The sequence below is a fragment of the Oryzias latipes genome, chromosome 13, assembly GCF_053564925.1.
Source record: "Oryzias latipes strain Hd-rR chromosome 13, Olatipes_Hd-rR_3.1".
Classification (NCBI taxonomy): Eukaryota; Metazoa; Chordata; class Actinopteri; order Beloniformes; family Adrianichthyidae; genus Oryzias; species Oryzias latipes.
This window is the reverse complement of record NC_136249.1, coordinates 16390234-16412461: the sequence shown is the minus strand read 5'-3', so window position 1 is coordinate 16412461 and position 22228 is coordinate 16390234. Positions and strand designations below refer to the sequence as shown.

General features: G+C 38.8%; 1 protein-coding gene across 1 annotated transcript; it reads right to left on the bottom strand.

Annotated features, from left to right (window-relative positions):
* LOC101159604 (alpha-2-macroglobulin-like protein 1) lies at positions 1-22224 on the bottom strand. The gene is made up of 36 exons (XM_004075787.4): positions 22089-22224; positions 21784-21964; positions 21502-21658; positions 21214-21266; positions 20535-20555; positions 19887-20052; positions 19719-19803; positions 16265-16406; positions 15634-15751; positions 15402-15511; positions 15147-15314; positions 14812-15036; positions 13915-13978; positions 13652-13797; positions 12911-13060; positions 12613-12765; positions 12215-12308; positions 11927-12128; positions 9882-10107; positions 9517-9643; positions 9249-9370; positions 8932-8983; positions 8089-8172; positions 7658-7834; positions 6251-6326; positions 5544-5700; positions 4706-4780; positions 4459-4621; positions 3830-4017; positions 3473-3685; positions 2367-2485; positions 1810-1900; positions 1635-1703; positions 1442-1547; positions 1274-1312; positions 1-148 (listed from the first exon to the last, which is right to left on the bottom strand). Exons 1-35 carry the CDS (start codon positions 22172-22174, stop codon positions 1275-1277), a joined length of 4404 nt encoding a protein of 1467 aa, XP_004075835.2. The 5' UTR covers positions 22175-22224; the 3' UTR covers positions 1-148; position 1274.
* Between the last annotated feature and the right edge of the window lie 4 nt (positions 22225-22228).

Here is a 22228-nt window from a genome sequence, read left to right as displayed (position 1 = left end):
TTCACTTAGGACAGTCTCTTTACTGAACTTTTAAAACTCATAGTTTATACAAAAGTGATGCTTAATGTCTCCTCCTGGAGGTAAAATGATGAGGTTCAGGCATGTACTGCCACCCGCATTCTTGTGATCTGAAGTGCAGCAGTGACTCCTGAAAACAAGTGAGAAGAGATACATTTTCATTTTTATTTAATTGGTGTTTTTAGGTTAACAAGCTGCAGAATGAAGAGACAACGATGTTTCAGAAATAAAAGCCCAAACATCAACCAGTTTCACTCAGTTACTATAAAACAAAACAAAGTAAACTCTCAGATGGACTAAGAGAATTCAGCAACAGAATCACTCAGATGGTTTTAAAGGGATGGTTGTGTTGAGTTTTGGGTTGAGTTTGAGGCCAAACTACTGCAGTGAATGTAGAACAGCAGGTAAACACCTGCTGTGGCCTGCAGGAGGCTCACATCTCACGTGAGGAGAAGCTGAGATGTTGATGGATCCTCCTATTTCCTGTGGTCTGCTCCTCTGCCTGTTTTAGGACTGCTTTGGCTGCAGCGTTGTGGAAAATCATTTTACAATTTTACAGCAGAAGGCCACTCCTCAGCTGCCCTGGCCGGGTCATCAGCTGAAGCTCACATTCAGGAGGAACCCTAACCCTAACCCATACTATGGATCCTTCTGAGACCATGGGACCATGGGTTCATGGTTCTGCATGGAGCACCACACATGTCTGTTCCATGTTTGAGAACCTGTGGATCCAGTGCAGACGTGTTCTTTGACAGGATGCCTAGAAAGGGGTGCTTTAGGAATTTGGGGGGTAATTTGATCCTTTCCCCTTTTATCCTATGTACCATTTTAAAGGAGAAATGAAAAAAATGTTAGTCTTACACAGCCTCAGTCTTACACCCTGAGGCAGATCCATCTATAGGGATAAATGAGCAGCTAATATCACAAATGCAAGAGATGTAAATAAGCTTCCTTTGACACAACCAGAGGAAAATGCAAACATTGACGAGCCAGGTGGTTTGAACATGTGACAAGAAGAGGGGCATCTTTGTCGAGGCTGCTCGCTCTGGGAGCCAAACTATGCTCAGGTGGACAACAGTTGATGGAGGTGTTTGTGTGTGTGTGCGTGTGTGCACGCATGCACACACGCACACACACACAAACACACATCAACACACACAAAAATGCATACAAACACACCCATAGATACACACCCACCCACACAAACACATTTGCATGAACAAAGCCATTTTTTTGTTTACATTTTTTCTTTTACCTCAATTTTGAAAAGTATATTCGGCCTCAGCTCGTTCACCTTCAAAGAGAAAATAGGACAAGTTCAAATCAAATTCCACATTAAGTTGTCCCTTAATTTAAAAACAATACTTAAAATGAATCATTTATTAGTTTATTGATCAGATATTTTAGGAGTAAAGTGATTTACTTGGCTGGTAATAGTCGTAGAGTGTGACCACAGCAGGTTTGAGGTTCTGCACGACGTGCTGCTGTTCGAGTACCAGGCTGTAGTTCATGGGTAGCTCCTTCACCAGCTGTACACACAACCCCAACACAGATTACAAACTAGGCAACAAACTCAACTATGGTTGTGGTAGAATTATTCTGAAGCCTCTTCTTACCTCTCGAAGGTAAACCAAAACATGGCCGTCTTTGTGCTCGACACGATCCACGAGGGGTGCTTTCTTGATCTGCAAAGAGCAAAACCTGAGACTTTTTATTTCTGTCCTTAGAAGCACCAAAGCTTTCTCATTCAAAATATAAAAAGAAACCAGGAGAAACAAAAATTGAACTTACACTGTCTAAAGACTTCACGTTCGGTACAAATCCAGACAGTATTGTGATATCTATGATCACCATGTTTGTGTTTGTCTCTTTCCCAGTGTATCTGCAAAGAACAAGAAATTATTTGTATCAACCAACATTTCTAGAGCACTTTTTTCATAATTTGCAGTTTTTATGTTATACAAATACAACATTAAACAGAACAGATATGATTTTTGAAATAGAGGAAAAATAAGTTTCTAACAAAGGAGAAGGTTTGAATAAAACTACTATTTCGATAAACTTTTTTTTAAAATAGTATTTTTGATAAAAAGATACATTTAAAAACATCTAATTAAAATGAGACACTTTAGTTTTAGTTTGTGAAGCTCCACAAAGTCAGATCCTCAGGGAGGCTTCACAAGAGAAGGCTTGGACCTGACCATCACCTGAGGATCAGAACTCAGAACATTAGCTCTGAAAATAAACTTCCACTTCTGCCTGCACTCATTCCAAAACAACACAGTCTAAAAGTCACCAATAGAAACCATGATCTGCGTTTGTGTGTATGATGTGTGTTGAATCTTTACAGGGAGTTGAGCTTCAGAATCACTCTGGGTTTCTTGGTTGATAAGTCAGCTTCCGGTAGAACCTTTATACTCAGGGTGTTTGTCTCTTGGGGGGTGGGGATGTTGTAAAAGAGAGAAATCTGCAAAAGAGAACACAAAATAGTCAATTCTTTTAAAGATCAGTTGTGTCAATATTTATTTGGCCTTGGAAGAACTGGTGGACCATCCTCTGCTATAAAAAAAACTGCTGCTTCTTTTCTTTCCTCTTTGATCCTATGTGTCTTTTTAAAGGGGAAATATAAAAATTGAATCTGATTTGAGTTGTTTCTTCAAAAGTCTCTTGTTTTCAAATACTTGTGAGATCAGACAAATAACTTATCAGTTTTTAGATAAGTCATGTTAATTGTTGGAACTAATCAAATGCTGATGCAGATTCATCAAAACCTCCTCTTTGCTTTATTCTGCTCTTTAGCTATTTTCGGCAAATTGTTGAGGTGGGCGGAGCAAACCCATGCTCATCCTACTTTAAACTGCATTCACACCTAATGTGACATCCATGGCAGGGGTGTCCAGTTTCCGTGTTAGGTCAATGTTCAGAGCTCCGTGTTTTGGGTGTCGCAGCCTAGTGTGTCCAGGTGTGTTGTAGTGCAACGTGGCACAATATTTTGCAGAGTTCAAATATCTGAGCTAGGGCTAATGGTATGTTCACACCGGGCTCAGAAACGCGTGCTCAAGTGGTCTCTTTCAATGACAAGTCTGTGTAAACACGCGAAAATGCGTGTTTCTGGCTTAAAAAATGCACATTTCAGTATTCAGAACACTTGTTCTTATGTGTCTGTATGCAAGTTTTTAAGTGAGTTTCGGGCTCTATTGAATTAACTTGAAAGGTAAAAGCAGCTGATCTTTGAGCTTTGACCTGTGATGTGTTGATGACTTAATGATATGTTTCTTATTTGCGTGGAGACCTCTGAGGGGTGTCAGTGCTAACCACTACACCACCCTGCAGTCCCAACCCTTTCTTCCTAAAATTATTTTAAAGGCAAAAACCTCTTTTTTTTCATCAGGAGCAAACCAGACCCACATGATGCTATCTCACATGATGCTATCTTGCTGATGCTGTCACTGACCTGCACTGAAGCACACGCAGATCCTTTCACCTCAAGGTTGTAGCTTCCTGTCATTTTCTGCAGCACGCTCTCCTGATAAAGAAGCTTATTGTCTGGATTTACGTGGAACGTCAGCTGGCCGCTAGGAGACTGAAGAGTGACCGTGCTTGAACCGCCTGGAGTGAAAACCAGACTGGAGTACAGGGCCAACGCCTGGAGGGCCACCACTGTGTCCTTCAAACACAGGACACATTAGAGATCACAGCAACATCTGTGCTGACTCATGAAAAGACATTTTCTTCAGAATCATTTTCTCACTGAAGAAAACAAACTTTGTAAACTTTAAACCTTTATCTCGATAAAACCAAAGTGCAATACCTGAGTGGAGGAGAATCCTCCGTAGTAGTTTTGCTGTCCTGACAACCACCTGACAATGCTTGAGGCGTAGCCCAGATCTTCAGAGGTGGGAGATGCTCCTAGTTTGGCCATTAGCACATAGGAGGTAATCTCCACTGAGAGGGAATCAGACTTCTCGGTTCCTGTTTGTGACCAGTGCAGGAACCCCCCTAAAGGAAGGAAACATTTCACATTACCACGTGTTGTGGGGTTTGTGTGGTGACGGCATGAATGCACAAAGTCCAAATTTCCCAGATCAGTTCACCTGGTTTCAACCCCCATACAGGTTTGTGTGACTAAGGTAGTCAAATTACATTTGCTCTCCACTAAAATGACTTGATTCGGCATTAATATTGTCACTATGCTAAACACTAATCTTTAATCCAACTATAATTTATGTGTTTTGTCAGCCATCATTTTTATTGTGAGAAAAAAATACTCATTAATCTTAGCAAAAACTACTTCTAAGTGGAGTAACGACTAAAGAGTAAAAGATTATCCCTCTAAAAAATGGAAGCCCAACACAAAGACCTCTGTGAGTTTAAATGAAGGGACAAAAAACGTCAAAACAGCACTGTTTATATATATTTGGACGTTTGGACATAACCGACCTTCTCTTATTGCAGAGTTGTCAAGCTGCTTCAGAAGATGATCACGTGTCTCCATGTCTTCTGCCAGCGTGAAGACATAAGCTAGAAGAGCTGTAGTGTAGGTGTTGCTGAGGTCGCTCAGGGACGACTTGAGGCACAACAGGCTTTTATTCAAAACATGGTCCTTTTCCATTGAATAAGAAAAAAATAAATATTACTGTTAAGTCTTCATTATATGTAAAGAAGATGCCTTGAATGTCTTACATACATTTGGGGAAATTTTCATCTCTAAAAAGGCAGCAGTGATATAAGCACTCAGAGTAACTTCATCAGACACTCCACCCTGCAGAGATTAAAAGGAAGAGAAAGACATTATAGTACAGAATCCTAGATAAGGATCCTAGGAAGATGGATGGATGGTACAGAATCCTCAGATTTGACTCTCAGAGCGAGTGTTTCTCTAAACTTGGTTTGCAGGCGGACATTTTTTTTATTTGGGGGTTCTTTAATTATATTTTGGGTTTAGCTACAAACTGAAGTTTTTATTAAACCTCGATAGCTTTAATTTGACAGGAAGAGTTTCCAAAAGCAATAGATATTTTTGCTTATTTGTTAAAACCGACAACAATTGAATGTATGGCTGGAACATTGACTGTATCAGAGAACTGGACTGAGAGACGTCAACCATAGAAAACACTCTGTTAGAGTGTTTGACAGAGTTTGTTGGAAGGTCACACCCCTTACACTTGAAAGCAGGTTACACCAAATCTTTCAATCAATTAAATGTTGGACATGGAGGCCAGCAGGCTCCACCTATTTTTACTGAGATAACTGATTGGTCAGTTTATAACTTTAATAACTTGCACTACAGATGATCAAGAATGCTTATTCTGACAAATAGAATGACTGAGTAATAGCTGTTTATTTCTCTAAAAATGTTTAGAGGATTTTAGCTTCCTTGAGTCAGCAGGTACTTCCTGTTTGGAATTCTAGAGGGGAGGGGTCACTCAGTTCAGTTTTCATATACAAAAGCTCTGAAATAAAAAACTAAAGCAAAAATCTACGCTGTCTAGATTGAAAATTTACGAAGTATACCATAACCTTACCTTCATTCTGTTGTTGAAGAGTTTTCCTGATTGTTCGAAACAGCCATTCTGCATTTGTTTTCCTTCAAGCCATCTCCTGGATTCTTTAATTTTCTCTTCATCGATGTAGATGAAAGACTGCGCTTTGTAAAAAGATCTCAGTACAAATGCTGTCAGCCTAAAAAAAACCCAAAACAGTATTTCTCTGTGAGTAACATTTACACAAGTTACAGCACTTAAAAGAACTTATCATTTCCTTTTTAAAACAACCTGGACTCCAGAAAATTTTAGTTTTAATTCATGCAATAACTGATGACCTGATATTTTAAAACAGACTTAAACAGACTTTGAACAGACTTAAATGCATTTGCATATGCGTCGAGCCTGATTTACCAAAGATTTGTGTAAAAACTTCTGCAAAATTGATGGCAAAATAATACAAGGTTGCACGTAAAGGCCCTTAACTCCACATTCATCCAGGTGGTTGAGTGTCTGTAAATGGCTGCTTTGCTGCCATTGATGTAAGAACGTGTAATGAGACTATGAGGGGCTTCAAGCTTCGAAGAAGGAAGAAAAGCTCCAAATAAGTTATCTAATTTGTTCCAGTTTTGAGTCATTTGAGTAAGTTGCCCAGAGAGTGCAATGTTTAAATACACTTAATTTGTGAGTGAGTGATTTTACCCAAACCCAAAAGAAGTTTTAAGACGTTGTACTCCTGCTGCTCTCACCATGTGTTGCCTGGTCCTGATCCAAATGTAGTGTAAGCCCCTTCACTGTCTTTGTAGTTCAGTTGTCTCTGGTAGCCTGAGGCAAAAACACAGAAAAGGTATAAACACAATTTGTGGAGACTTCATTTTGCAGTTCTTCTTATTAACATATAATAATGCATAATAGGGAAGGAAACTGCCGGAACGGTTTTGAAGAAAGCTTTCCCTCCTCTCTAGTATCTTTGGATGCAGTGATGAAGGACGTGAGTGTGGTTGGTGTGAGTGAGGGGGTTACCGAGGAGATGGATGGACGGGTTAGACTACAAGCTCGAGATACAGTGTGTGAGTCCCTGGCTCATTTACAAATATCATTGCATTTTAACAAGGGTTTTAAGCAAAAGGTAAGTGCATGTTGCTTATGGTTCTTTAAAGACCCACTCTGATGAAAAATAGTGTTTTTAACATGTTCTTGTGGCATTTTTCTGATGTTTGTCGACATAAATAAAAAAATGTAAACATAACATTGTATTTCTGAGTATTTCTTTATCCAAATCATGAATCAGGAGCAGACAAAAAAAAGGTTGTTAGAAAAAGATCATATTTCTGACGTTGAATGTTATATGCTGGGCAGGCCACAAACTCTCTGCTCCGCTCCATTCTGCTTCATCCACTTATAGACAAATAGCTCCATGTAGGTCTTTTTTTTCCTCATCTGAGCTGACATCTGACTCAAAACTGTACGGCTGGATAGCTCCAACAATGCTCGCCATTTTTGTTGCAGAGGTAATGTTAGCTTGGGTTTTTGAGGGGCTGTAGACTAGTGGTAGAGCATGTAAACAGACGGAATGCCACAACTCTCACTCGAAAAGTGTAAGTCTGTAAAACCATCAGACCGAATATGAAGAAAGTGAATCATTGCATCCATACTGCATACCAGCATGTTTGCATTGAAAGTGTCAAACTCATGCTTTGCTAAATTTAAGAAGGATTAAGTACTTATTGTTTTATTACATAACACTGGGCTTAGTATAAGCCAACTGAAAGGTTTTCTATTCATTTTTACTTGCTTATTGGTAAATTTAAAAAAGGGCTTTTCAGAATGTTCCGTCATTGTTTTGTTATACGCCAATCATTGAACCTAAACAAAAGTGTGACCCAAAAATTGAGGTTTGAACTGAGTCATGGGGAGAGTGAATTATTGCATTTTTAGGAAACAGAGAGCTCTCATCATATGGAGGGTAAAAGGGGGCCGGTTGCTTTTTTTTGTGCTAAAAATGGCATAATCATATTTAAAAGACCACTGGAAACTCTGTAAAAATAGATCAAAAGATGATCGTAGTAGAACTTAAACTTGATAGAAAAATACTAAGGATTCAAGAAAAGTGGTTTGGCACTAATGGAAAAATGTTAAGTATTAGAAATACTTGCCACTCTTCAAAAACTGGGACACCTTTTCATTGATCTCTGGGGTCAGCTGTTTGGTGCTTTTTAGGTAATGAAGAATGTAGATGTCAGGAGCAAGCAGAGCCATGTTCTGCTCTCCACATCCATATGGCATCTGCAGCAGTCCATCCAGGTTCTTCAAGGCACGCCCCAGGATGTCACCTTTACAAAAACGGTCAGATATAAATTGCAGTCAAAGCTTTTGTGTTTCAGAAAGATCCGTCTCAGCCCCTTCCCTCCTGTCTTCAAAGATTTCTGCAAGCTGACCTGATTGGTTCTAATTTCAGACATGATTTGACTTAACTTTGAATAGAATAAATGAATACAATAAAAGGTGAACAGAAAATTAAATTGAATCTTAGCACATGCAGTGTTCCTGACAAATGATTAAAGTTCCAGTGAATTTGTTGTTTTACCAAGAACTGATACCGTCCCACGGGCAGATCCTTCAATCACATTGTCAGGAAGTTGGATCTCTGTCGTCTCAGTCAAAGTGTTTCCTGCAGAAACAAAAATGATTTTACAGCAAATAAATGACTACACTAAACTTTCTTTCCTAGTAATAAAATATAGAAAACAAGTTGTTGTTATTACTAAATAAAATCTGTCAAAAGAACAAGAATTTGCCTTGGTAAGATTTCCTAAATGAATTGTGATGTCCTGATCTGTAAAGTCAAAATGAATCTAGAAATGATCTATAAACACTCATATTTAGGTGTGTTGCACAGATCATTGGAAATATTGTCCTAAGATGAGCATGTATATATTTAAAGCAGGTACTTTTATATATTTACATGCATGCTTATCCATTTTTCTCTCCAAAACAACCTATTTTAAGTGGTACAACAGTTCAACTATCCTTCTTTCTAGATCAATTAAAATAAAACTAGAAATTTTAAAAATTACATGTAGTCTATACTAGGAACAAACTGGTTTCATTAGAGATAATACTTTAAATTTGATATTTTCAAGATCCAACGACTCAAGATATTCAGTATTTATTGTCTTGAGTCACTAGGAAGGCAGATCTGTCTTATATCAAGTGCAAAAAGATATTTAAGATAGAAACTAGATAAAAAATATTTGGTGATATTTTGTGTCTTTTTTCTGTGGACTAAATTAGAAATCAAAAACTATAATACAAACCTTTTACACACACAACAAAATATTTCATCTGCTTGTCAAATGGCCCCTTTAATAATAAAACATAGAAGAAAAATATGTTTTTCATATCATGCAATGCACTGCATTCTTCCTACCATTTGGACACAACAGCCAGTTGTATGCCTTTGTTACCTCAACTCCTTCAGCCTGAGAGAAAGCACAAGGCGATGGTCACCGTTTGGTTAGTCGCAAATCTTAATTAATCTAATATCTGACATCCTTTGCAAAGTTAACCAATATTAAAATGAAGCTTATTATTTTACTCTGTCCAGTGCAGGTTTTCAATATTAGGGCTAATGTTTTTTTGCCATAAAATAATAATAAAATGAAATATTGAGTGGAGTTTTCCATCTATCTATGGTAATCTACAGTATGACTGTTCAAGTTCAGGTGGAACAAGGTCAGAACAAACCTTGACTATAAGAGATTTGGTGACTTTGTCAATGCGGCCTCTTTCTGGGACCTTCACGATCTCGTTGTCACATGAAGCATGGGAAGGTACAGCCTCGGCACTGACTGTCACATTCATAACCCCTAAAAGTAAACACACATGTTGATTTCATCACTTCAAACATGTTAGAACTGTTCATCGGTGTATTTGACTAAAGCCTTAGTCCCAACTACGGGAACATCTGACCAAGAACTTAAGTCGATCACTGACATGAAAGTCAGAACTTCACCTAATGCAATAGAAGCCAAGTTCCAGCGGAGGGTTTTGCGTTCATTCCCACACAGGCAGGATGTGTACTGGTCACTAGAGAGGGCAGTGAGGGTGTAGTCTGATGAGGGGGTCGGAGTTACCTCCACCTGTCACAAAAACACAACAGCGTTTTGTATTCAGTGTATTTGTTTAGGATTCTGGAAAAGCTGGAAAAGAATGTCACAAAACAAGTCTTTTTAATCTAATTACAGAGCAGGCAAAGGAAAAAAAGATGAGGGCGAAATAAAAAGAAATGTTATTTCATTATCACATGGTCAGTGAAGAGTGCTGGGGTATCACAGGTTCAACCCCACCAAGCTGAAGCCAGAGGAAATCGTTCACTACCATGATGCAGCTGCTCAGGTAGTTGAAGACAGTTGCTTTCAACTCAAAGTTCTCCCCCCTGATGATGGAGTAGGGCAGGGTCAGCTCAAGGAAAAAAGGCTGGAAGACGGTAATCTTTTGACGAGGAGCCAGACCAAAACCTTGAGAGGACAAGCAGAAGGTTTCTGTCTCCCAGGTGGTGATGGTGTCTGGGACAGTGTGAGCCACAGTCTTTTTTCCAGACTCTCTTGATGAAAAAAAAATGAAAATGCTTTCAGTCAGATTGTATGTTATTGCACAGAGCACAGCATGAACACACTGAATGACTTAAGCAAATCTACTTAATTGAGAAAGAGCTTATAGTAGCAAAATATTTTGGTCAAATCTTTTTCAATTCTTTTTTTTTACAGTAAAGGATTACTCCAATCATCTTTTCTTTTATTTTCAAAGTGTTCCTAGTGGTCTTTGAATGATCATTTTGGCATTTTTTGGCAAAATAAACAAAATTGTCTTGTGTTCTAGGACAGTGTTTTTCAACCAGTGTGCCGCGGCACACTAGTGTGCCGTGGGAGATGGTCAAGTGTGCCGTGGGAAATTGCCCTCATTAACTGATCTAAAAACATTTCCCATCTCCAGGATTTCAGCTCTGTGTTCACCTAAACAGGCCCTGATAAAACACTAAGAAATTAGCTATATGAAAGATCATAAAATACTTTTTTCTTTGCGTTTATTTTATTTTATTAAAGACATTTTGATAAGGATGACAGGTACCGCGATTCAGCTGCAGCTCCGGCTGTATTTTGGAAAAGCCCCGTCGCTTTAACTGTCTCCACCAATCATTCTTGAAGGCTTAATCACATGTCATCAGTCTGACCAATCAGAAGTGGTTAAAGTCTTCACTTCCTTGTCCCGATTTAGCTCGTAAAGTCGCTCAGTTCTAACAAAAATACCATCTAAAGCTCGTCTTTAGCGGTGTAGCTTTCCACAGAATCCGGTATCAGACCGTGGAACAAGTGAACAAAACAATGAAGCTCAGAGACGCGATCTCCGCCGGCCGTTTAATGCACTACATGTCCCATGATGCATTGGGTTGTGAGAGTGACAGCGCACAAGGAGATCTGTTGTAAAACGTCTTGAATCCAACGAACACACTTCAAACTGTTTTTAAATCTTTTAACTTAACTTTTATTGCATCTTTTAGAAAAAAAACAGCTGCAGCTTCCAGCTTTTTCTGCTACAATTATCTCAAAAATGCATGTGAGATTGTGGAGGGGCTGTAGATCAATACAGACTATGAGTTTCTCCTTTTTTTTTTTTTCATTTTTGGATGCTGGTGTGCCGCGGGATTTTTTTAAGGTTAAAGTGTGCCATGGCTAAGAAAAGGTTGAAAAACACTGTTCTAGGACATGGTTTCTGCAGAGCGGCAGGAGTTCATGAGAAATTTGTCTCAGAGTTGTGGGTTTGGCTGCTGGTGCAGAGTAAAACTGCGCCCATTTCTCATCATCTCTTGTTTTATACTTTCTCCCACTAGCTTACGGCCCCTCACAACCCAAGCTAACATTACTACTGCTATAAGCAATATCGGAGCTATCCCGCCATAAAGTTTTGATCCAGATGCCAGCTCAAACGAGGAAAACCAAGACATATATAAATCTAATTGTCTCAAGAGGATGCATCAAAATGGAGTGAAGCAGAAAGCTTGTTACCTACCGATTGTAGTTTGTTCTTAAAATCTGCAAGCTTTTTCAAATGACATTTTACTCTATATACTCGATCCACTCTCGTTTACCATGATTTAAATAAAGAAATACTCAGAAATGCAATTTTAGTCATAATTGTCTTGATATATGTCTTCCATCATGAAAAAAATGCTAAAAAACATAAAAATATAATTTGCATTGGAGTAGGTCTTTAAAATGATTTAAACTGACAAAATAACTCCCTGCACTAAAGCGGAGTATTAAATTATCAGAAAAGTTACTTTTGTGTTTTGTTGTTTTTATACACTCAGTAAGAACTATGACATTTTTAAAATCCCAGATGAATTCATTGTCTTTCAGACTTACCCAACTTCCACCAAGTCCCAAATCCAGGTTTCAGGGAAAAATGTGCGGACTGTTTCCACTGGTTCAGGACCTGCGTCATAGTCATAAGCAACAGAAGCCATGGCTTCAGGAGCAGCTCCAACTGCACCTGGTAGACCTGGTGGAGCTCCCATCCTGCTCATTAGAGGAGGGCCATTTAAGCCATCTCTATAGAGGCCTATACCTGAAAGATCCAGGAAACAATTTAACAGTCATTTCATTTGCAGCAACTTCTTGTCATGTGACACTTTTTATAAGTTTTTTCCTTACCCCCAGCCATTCCAGTGTGGTACATCCTCCCTTTAAACTTGAGACATGTGGGTACTTGCAAAATCAAGTTTGTTGCAACCTTCAATCCTGCATTCTAAAGAATTCAACAGAAACACCAAGAACAAGCTCAGAAAGGTTAAGCCATCTGTGAAAACATTATATATGCAAAAGATAATAAAATGCAACTATAAAATGATGGAAAATGTGTTACAGAACTGTAAGGTGTTAAATGGAGCTTTGTAATCAGTAATTTTAAATATTTTCATAAATTAAAATGTACAGATAGGGAATTAAGATCCCATGATGCTCCACTGTGTCTGCTCTATAAGTGTGTCGAGCAGAAAATTTGACACGAGTCAAAAAAAGTTAAATTTAAAAATCTGTTGAAAATAAGTTACCTGGAACATTGAATAGGCATCACTCTGCCCAATATTTGGAGGGTGAATATAATCTGGGGAAATGTATCTCTTTGGTCTCACAGGCAAACATTCCGGCACTTCTTGAATTTCATAAGGGATATATGTTCTTCTTAAAGGCAGAAGGTTATAGATCTGAAAATGAAAACAAAGTAAATACCTGAACAACAGGACAAACCCCCCCCCCCTGAAGTTAGCTTTCACGGAAAAGGTGAAATTGGAACTGTCTTCCTATTGGGGATCACATGGTTGTTCAATAGGTTTTAAAGGAGGCAGTTACCTTGTCTGCATCCAGAGTTCCACCTGGCTCCTTAATGAGCACGCTCTGATCTATAGCACTGACACCACACAGTGAGTCTGGGTGGGCGGTCAACTGCATTTCAGCCTCCTCTCCTGGGACAGCTGAGGAGGGGGAAAACTCAACAGACACCTAATAAAAACACAGAACACACATACCATTGATGTTGTTTTTAGAGAACAAATGATTATCTATTATCTACTAGTTAGATGATGGTTTGAGATCTCCTGCAATTTCTATGTTAAGCCATCAGATTAAGACTCAGCGGGTGCCTTATTTCTTTACGCCTTAATAATAATATTAATAGATTTCATTTAAAGCGCATTTCAGGTCACTCAAGGCTACTGAACAGATGAAAAAGAACAAACAATAAACGATTGCAGGAACTATCACTGGCATCAAAAACGCAACAAAAGTTATAGTTTGGGTACAGAACAGCTGAAAAGCTCTGTCCCCCTCACTGCTGAGGCTGGTTAAAATGAAGGGATCTGAGTTTGTCTGTATGTACTGGACGGGTACGAGGGAGTAAGTTGTGGACAGCTTTGAAGGTGAACAGCACAATTTTGAAATCAATTCTGAATTTGACAGGGAGCCGGTGGAGTCGCTGAAGACAGGGGTGTAATGTGGTGGAATTGGGGAAGTGTTACTATCTGAACAGCTGTACTGAACAGGAGTACATTTTTTACATGACACAACAGTCACAACATGACTATTTAAACTCACCTCATTCTTGAAGCAGTCCCCAGTGGAGAGGGAAACGTAGTGCGCTATGAATTCCTGGCTCGGGAGAATGGCGTAGACAACAATCTGGACAGTTGGCGCCATGTCAGGAGATACGTCCAATGTGAATGACACTTCTCCCTGATTCACTGCAAGAAAAAGTTATTAAAACCAGAAGTCCTCATCATGTGCTTTCATTAGCATACAGTATGATGAGCTGTGCTGCAGTGTGTGCTGAAACATAATGATTGAACCTTGTTACACACCTGGCACATCGTGCACCTGGATCGTTTTATGTCCTTGCATGTAAATGGATTGTTTGGATAAGACCTGAAAAGTTCAAGAGAAAAAAAATTGTTCAATGCTAAATGTTCAATGCTGCAACAAATAATCTAATCTAACAAACAATCTAATCTAATCTAATCTAATCTAATCTAATCTAATCTAATCTAATCTAATCTAATCTAATCTAATCTAATCTAATCTAATCTAATCTAATCTAATCTAATCTAATCTAATATCATCTCATCTCATCTAATCTGTGACATGTTTTAGATGTTTTCTGAACTAATTTTCCTTCACATTGTAATTTGTGTAAATTCTAGGTTTTCGGTCAACCCATACAATCATAATTGTAAATATTCTGCACTTGGATTTTTGTTTTGTTTCTCTTGATTTTAGCATGTTCCTCTTTAGCCTCACCAGGTTTAGTTTGATCATGCACAGCTGTCTTAATTTAGTTAATTATCCGTAGTATATTTAAGTGTCTGGTTTTTTAGTTCTTCATTGTCAGGTCATCTGCTTTGTCACCTTTTTTTGTTTCTCTATTGTTTTGTCATGTTTAAGTTTAGCCATTAAATATTCCAGTTTATGCCACCAAGCCTGGTCTCCTGTAAAAATGTAAACATTTCACGCATAATGTATAATAATCTTTGAAAGAGCCAAAAATCATCTCCCACATCATGGGAGAGGGATTTAAGCATTTAAAGTGCAGCTTTACAATTTAGCGCTTTGAGATTTTACCTAAAATATAAAGCGCATTCTAAATAAAATTTATTATTATAAGAAAGATTGTGGAAGCCTACAGTTGAAAGTGTGACGCTAAACTGTATAGGTACATATTGCCAAGCTCTACAGACACATTACAGAATCTGAATACTCACCAGATACACGACATCCACGGAGCCCTGGGCTTCTCTCACTAAGGTGTACTGGATAATGATCTCCTCATTCTTGTTACAAGAAAGAGACGCCTCCCTCTTGATCTCCAGGGAGCTGGCTGTTACAGCATCAGGAGAAGGAGGCGTGGCCACATTAATGGTGTGAGAACCCAACTGATAAAAAACTTCTCGATAACGAGAGTGATCCAGGGATGGTTTGTCGCTTACCTTAAAAGGGAGTTTATTTTTAACATCTTTAGAAAGACAAGTTCAGGGTCTATTATGCTTAATGCATCATAATATTGTAATGTTAGCCGTTAGCCTTTAGCTTTACTTACGTGGAGGTTGATGGTACCAACAAATGAACGTGTACTAATTGAGAAAGGGGCAGTTCCATTGATATCAGTCGTAACTATGGCCTGTTCTTCAGGTGACCACATCCTGCCAGAAAGCACATGTAACTGCATTCCAGCTATGGGAGTGTCGTTGTAGTAAACGGCTTTGACCTACGGAAACAATAAGGATATATTCATTAAAATGTAAGTATGAGTTATCTGTTTGATGAGATATTTTTAAGAACCAGCAGAACTTACCTTTCCTTCCAGAGTTGAATTTTGGTTGTAAAGCTTGGGGGTGTCAGTGAAAGATAGCTTCCCAATAACATAGGAAAGCTGGATTGTCTTTGCCTGTCCCAGTGAAATCTCTGAATATTTAAAAAGAAAAGTGTTCATTTTCAGTGGTTCTATGTCTGCCCTCGTACTGTTTTAGCATCTCCCCTATGCCCTTTCAAAATAAAGAGCAAGGCTAAAAAGCATTAACACTTGCCTGTCCCCTCCTCTTCTACCAAAGCCTCTACCTTCAGCTCATCGCGCAAAATCTTTGCATCCATTCTTGTGAAAGTCGACATACTGAATTCAAGGGTGGTACAGCCACTTTTATCTGTCTGGGAATTACAACAGTCCAACAAATCATCAGGACGTAATATGATGTTGAAATTCATGATCATTGTTAAAAACTGGTGTGAAATTCAATCCAGACTGTGTTAATTATTGTTTTCATAGTTTAAAACCATCACCTTCAAGTCAATAAGTCAATGCATTATCAAAACACCTGAAAACATCTAAAATCTTTCTATTGTAGTATGTCCTGCAAAAGGCCAGTACGAATCACTTTGGACCATCTGTGAATCAAAAATTAATGATGACCTGCATATTTGCAGCATTAGTTTTGTTTCCAATTTTATATGGAATTCTGTTAGTTTTGTTGTCCGAGGGTTGAATTTCAGACTAATGTCAACTATTTTCTTAAAGAGAAAAATGTTCCTTCATTTAAGCTAATTTTGTTGTCAAACTGCCAGCTGTCCTTCAGCCTTCTCAAAGTGTACTGAGAAAATGTGGCATAGCACAGAATCGTATTGTTTTTTGTTTGTCTTTTAACAATACCCTTCAAGCCATACCTGCTTAATCTTTCCAACACATGGTTCAGTTATCACGGGAGAACCATCCTCTTTTTTTACGGTAACACCATAATAAAAGGGTTGAGAAGGTCGGCACATCTTAACAGAAATGGTTCCTGGCACAGGCTGTCCAAATGTGTACCTATTTAAAAATAATAATTTGAAACAAACACATTAGACATTGTTTTCTTCAAAGGGTAAATAATTCTTTATGTGAAGAACACTGACTACATAAGAGAACTGGACTGAGTGACAAATTCCCATAGACTTCTATAGAGAAATAAACAGCTATTGGTCAGTCATTTTATTGGTCAGAATAACCATTATTGCTCTGATACCTTATTTTAAAATGTTTTTAATAATTTTTCATGAAATCCTCTCTGTAGTTCAACTTATTCAAGTTATAAACTGATCAATCGGATAAAAGTAAGACGAGCCTCCTGGCCCTCACATCCAACATTCAAAACCTATGATTTACAGATTTCGTGAAGTCCGCTTTCAAGTGGTAGAGGTGTGGCCTTCCAACAAGCTCACTCCTGATTGATGAGAGCAGTTGCCATATGTGGCAAGTGGAGTCCCACTTAGAAAGTGACTCCACCTGTACGCACCAGCACAGGTGCAATAAGCCCTCTGTTCACCTGCAGAGGACTTGTAAAGGTGGCTTCCCTCTGGCAGCGTGAGAATCAGCTTTAACCTGCTGCTTCCAGGTTGGGCCAGCTGAGTGTAGCCTCAGAGAGTGATTGTGCTGATTGCAGCTGTGTGCTCTAGGGATTCCTGTTGGTCATCCTCCTAAGGTGCACAGGTATCTATGTTAGGTAGGTTCTGTTTATTATTTTGTATTTAATATGCTTTCTTTGTAGGTGCCACTGTTTCACCTGCTGTTTTGTCTGCTGTATTAGGTACTGTTGTGTTTGGTACCACTGTTTGGGCGTTGCTGCTTGCCACGTTACTGGCATTTTCTATTTTGGACTTTGGAGCCATCCGGTCATGCCTCTGCTCTCGCCCCTTGCCAACTCACCAGATGGGACTGGGGGCCGGAGTTTCCCTACATCGTACAATGGAAGGGCATAAGCTGCTGACGGTGTGCGACATGTGTGTGACCAGTGGGCGTCTGGACTATGTTGAGCCTGGGGACTGTGCACTGGAGCTGTGGAGGATTGTGTGCAGGCTCTAATGTGACCCAATAATTTGTGGTTTTAAACTTAGTGTTTCTTTCAGCGATTCTATTTTGTATTAAAGATTTGAATTTGTTAAGTTACTTGTTTCAGCTTCTTGTGTGGTAGAATCTTGCGTTTAATTATGTTTTTAGTTTTCTGGTGGCTCCACTGGAAAACCATAATGCCACACAAAGAAACAAGGACTGAGACCGACTCGGACCAATCACAACTTAAGCCTCAGTCACAACTGTCTGTACGGGTGGATATAGGCTGTCTGTGGGTGAAAAATGGACAAATCTCCATGAGGAATGCAGGTGGCCCCTACAAAACTTTAAGACTACACGGTGAGCCCGTAAGGCAAAATGTTCATTTGTATTTCTTTTTACGGGCATGCTGTGAGCAGCAGTTGGTAGGGGACACTTATACAAGACCTAAGGATATGTTAGGCGGTAGGTGAGAAGCAGGCGTTTCATACAGATTTTTCATTCCTTTGGACCGTCCTGAATCCCACCTGAATTCCATTAATGCTGTTCACATGTTAAGTGTGGGCTTGTTGTGGATCCATTGCATGCAACCTGGCTGTTAAAAATAAGAAAGTTAGACAATCAGAGCATAAATTGTGTGGGTATCCTACAGGCATCTTATGACCACTTGCATGTCATGTGCACACCCTGTGCGAGCAGCATTGTGTGGGGTCAGTAAGGAGCCAGTGCTCGCACCTTACTAATGACTGGAGTGCTGCATAAAGGGTGCTGTGCAACAGCATTACCCATACATAATAAGTGCGTATTGCATAACTTACATATTCCCAACAAATATTTAGTGATACACTCACTGCACACACAACAATGGCAAGTTCTATTTTCACGAGTTGGATACGCAAGCCTCAAGTGAACTGCAAGACTAAAGTCAACTATTTTCTTAAATAGAGATTACATTTGCTAAATGTTCCTTGAACTGCAGGAGCGCTGCTCTTAAGATAACGCCCCTCATTTTTACAACCCCCTACAGAACCGGACAATCCAAAAACCTGCTGCATCCATATGGGGGTTGACCCACGCGGATGCGGCTATGTCCAAATCTGTTGTTTGGAACTGGAATGGGTTTGCTGCCACAGACGTGGAGCAAGAGACCCCACGCTGCAACATTTGCCAAAAACCCATCGCAGTCGAAGGCTCTCACTCTAGTGGCACACGCTCAGTCCTCTTACACACGCTGTGCCCCGACACACGTACACATACTCATTCCACAATGCCTATATAGTTAGTTCATTAATTAGATAGTTAGTTGTTACTGTTATTTTTTAAGAAAGAATAGTGTGTTGTAATGACTCCTGCTGCTTCATCTTCTTCTCCGTGGAGAAGACGGGATTTTATTCTTCTTTCACTTCTGGCTTCTCCCATCAGCGGTTGCCACAGCGAAACAACTCTCCCTTGAGGATAAGTCGCATGGTTAACTTGGCAATGTTTTACGCCAGATGCCCTTCCTGACGCAACCCTCTCAATCCAACTGGGTTTGGGACCGGCACAGCAGCAGAGAAGGGAATAGGGAGCAGCCCGGAATCGAACCTTAATTTCACGGACGGAAGGCACTGCAAACCATCACGAGCTAAACCGGCCCCCTAGAAGATGGGATATTAGTAATTTAATTAAAACCTTAGACCCCAGATATGAGCTTTATTGTTAATCCTTTAGAAAATGGTGGAGCTACTCTCAAGGTGAATGTTTGTCTTCTTTTAGTCTAGACTACAAAGTGCGACTTAAAACACAGCTGGGACCTTAAGTAAGTAAGTAAGTAACCTTTTTATTTTGGACAGGTGAAAAAAGTGCAGAATAATAAAATAAGATAAAAAAAAGACAACAATTATATAAAACAGGAAAATTATTTAAAACAAAATTATATAAAAAACACAAGTCCAAAAGGGAGTGAGAAGAAGAAAAATCTTATACTTACTGTTTTCAGAGTGTGTTCATTTATTTATTATTCATCCCAGAAATGGGGGTGACATTTGTCTTGTGTTTGATTAAACAAAAGCAAAATTTGCTTTAAGCTGTTTGCCAATTGTGCTAATTACTTTTCTTAAGTGTGTGTGTGTGGGAGGGGGGTCGGTGAAAAAAATTGGATACGAATAAAAAAAACCCGCCATAGTGCACATAGTGCATGGTGGCGTTATTGCGAAAAAAATGGTAACTTAATCGACTTAGTTTGGTTGGAGCCAGAAGTAAACTACTCTCTATGGGTAATGTAACACTCACTCCAGTGCTCTGATACAGTCAATGGAGAAAACTCAAACTTACTTTGCACAAACTTCTGCAGTAATCTCCTCCTGCCCAATACTCACTTCCTCTTTTACATTTAGTGTTACCTCAAATTTAGGCAAAACTGAAAGGAAACAACAAAAGCTTTTTGAATGTAATAAATGGAAACAGAATGAGTATGTATGCAGATCCAAAACCTTTACTTACCATACTTCTCCACCTTGAAGCTGTGAGAAATCTTATCATCACCCACTGACAGAACAATTTGGTGTACTCCTTCACGTGCCTCAGAGCTGAGGGAGTAAGAAAGCGCTAATATTTTACCATCCGACGTCTCATTGAGCCATTGTCCAATTCTGTTCCCATGAGGATCCTGTTTGATGACATGAATCATAAGGATAAAACTTGCGTCATACTGATGAAATATTCATGGAAAAATGCAACATTTAAAAGAAAGAGAAATACATAGATTGAAAAGCCCTTCTACTGCCTCTAGTGGAATGATTTTGAACTACTGGGCAGAAAACATGGACAAAGTTATAAATAATAGGTTTTAAAGTGAATTTTAGATCATGCTAAAGAGATGAGTCTCAGAAATCCATGTATCAAATGTGACATGAATGGTTATGTAGGGTTAGAGATATTAGTCCGAAACGAAATAAAAAAAAAAAGTGTTGTTCAAACAAGTGTTTTGCAGGCAAACCCGGATATTATTTTACTTGTCACAGAAGACCCATAGTAACGCCACCCTGAGAATCTGATCATTTTCTTGTTGACTAAGCCAAACGATAAAAATATTGAGGGAATCATTTAAGGAATTATAAAACCAAGTGAAGAGTTAATGTGTTGTCTCACCTGCAGTTCGATGACGTTGAACTGTTGAAGAAAAAAAAAGCACAAAGTTTACTTAACATGGACATACTTTGATGTGCAACTTAGGGTCTCAATTACTGTAGTAAAAACAAGTTTGACTTCCTGTTTTTCCAGGGCAATTAATGAGTAACTTGACATTTCTGGGCCCCAGCTTGCAGGAAAAAGTAGAACACGTGTGGCTTAAGCTACAGCTCGCCTCTGCTCTGACTGATTAAAATGGATTTTACTGCTGGTTTTAGTCTACGCAGCTCCCTCACCAAAATCAAAATGCAGTCAGGGTTTCCCGGATATTCTGAAGTCAAACATTCATGAAAGCTCCTCCCAGTCTAATAATCCTACAGGCATTTATTTGTATGCAGACGGCACTAAATAATGACCAAGTTTACTGTGAAATGACAATGTGTTATAGCAGGTCATCCCAAAAACTTCTCATTTCCACCAGAAATCCTCAAACATGCAAAAACATTACAAAAACATGACAAATCGATTTGATTGATACGTGCCAGTTTGGCATTTACGTAAATGCTTTTGTGCTTAGAGCCATAATTTGCCAAATTCACTTGTTTACATCTCAATAAAATTCATAAATATGGCACATTACAAAACTGCATCACTCATTCAGACAACATTTATTAGCGCTCAGGAAAATGTGTAGACTTACCAGGAGACTTGCAGGTCTTAATTTACTGTCCAATGCAAAAACTCTAAAATTTACTTAAGAAAAAAAAATCAAAATATTACAAGACAGTTTAACATTTAGGTTACAGTAAATAAAATACATGTAAGCAAAACAAATTTTTCCTATAAACTCAAAAAAAATAATCACATAATTAGAATGAAATATCTAGTTAGTCTCATGATATAAAACAATTATGATATAAAACTGTAAAATTTACATTTTATTTATTTTAAAATAAAAAAATAATCTGATAAGATTTAGGGAACTTACCCATCTGTCCGGGAAGGTAAATTGGTTTATCTGTTTGGACAAACGGTTTCGGCTGAAAGGCTTTAATCATGATCTTCTGGGATTTTTTGGAGTAAAACGTATTACTTTGCACCGACACTTCGAGTATATGCACCTCTTCATTCTGCACTGTTGGTGCCTACGATAAAAAAATCAAATAAAAAACTTTGTTTAGAGCAGACACAAAAAAATCTAAACATATGCATCTTGTAAATGTTTGTCTTAAGCATGCACAAACAAAAAAAAACCCTCTCATAATCTGACCTGAAACTCAGTACATTCATGAAATTTCTTGTCTGAAGTCCTCTCTAAAAGTGTTGTGTTTTTCTCTTTGGATTTCAAAACGACAGTCATGACCACAGCTTGATTAAGCTCCAGGAGACTTGCACAGAACTTGGCTTCAGTTCCAGATTCAATGACTCCAGGAACGGCCACAACATACTGTCTGTAGGCAGAAGATTTCCATGCAAAGCAGCAGTTTCCTCATTAGCATCAACAACAAAACACACCATATGAAACTAAGGGCTTTGCCAACACGTAAAATTCAAATCTATTCTGTAAAAACTTACATTTCTTCTTGTGCGTCACCCTGAGAAATTTTGCACAGAAGGACACAGAGTGTCCATGTTAACGTCTGAATCCCAGAATGACCCATGACTGACTGACGGAGTTTGGTCAGAGACTACTGCTGATAAATAGTTTTGGGTTT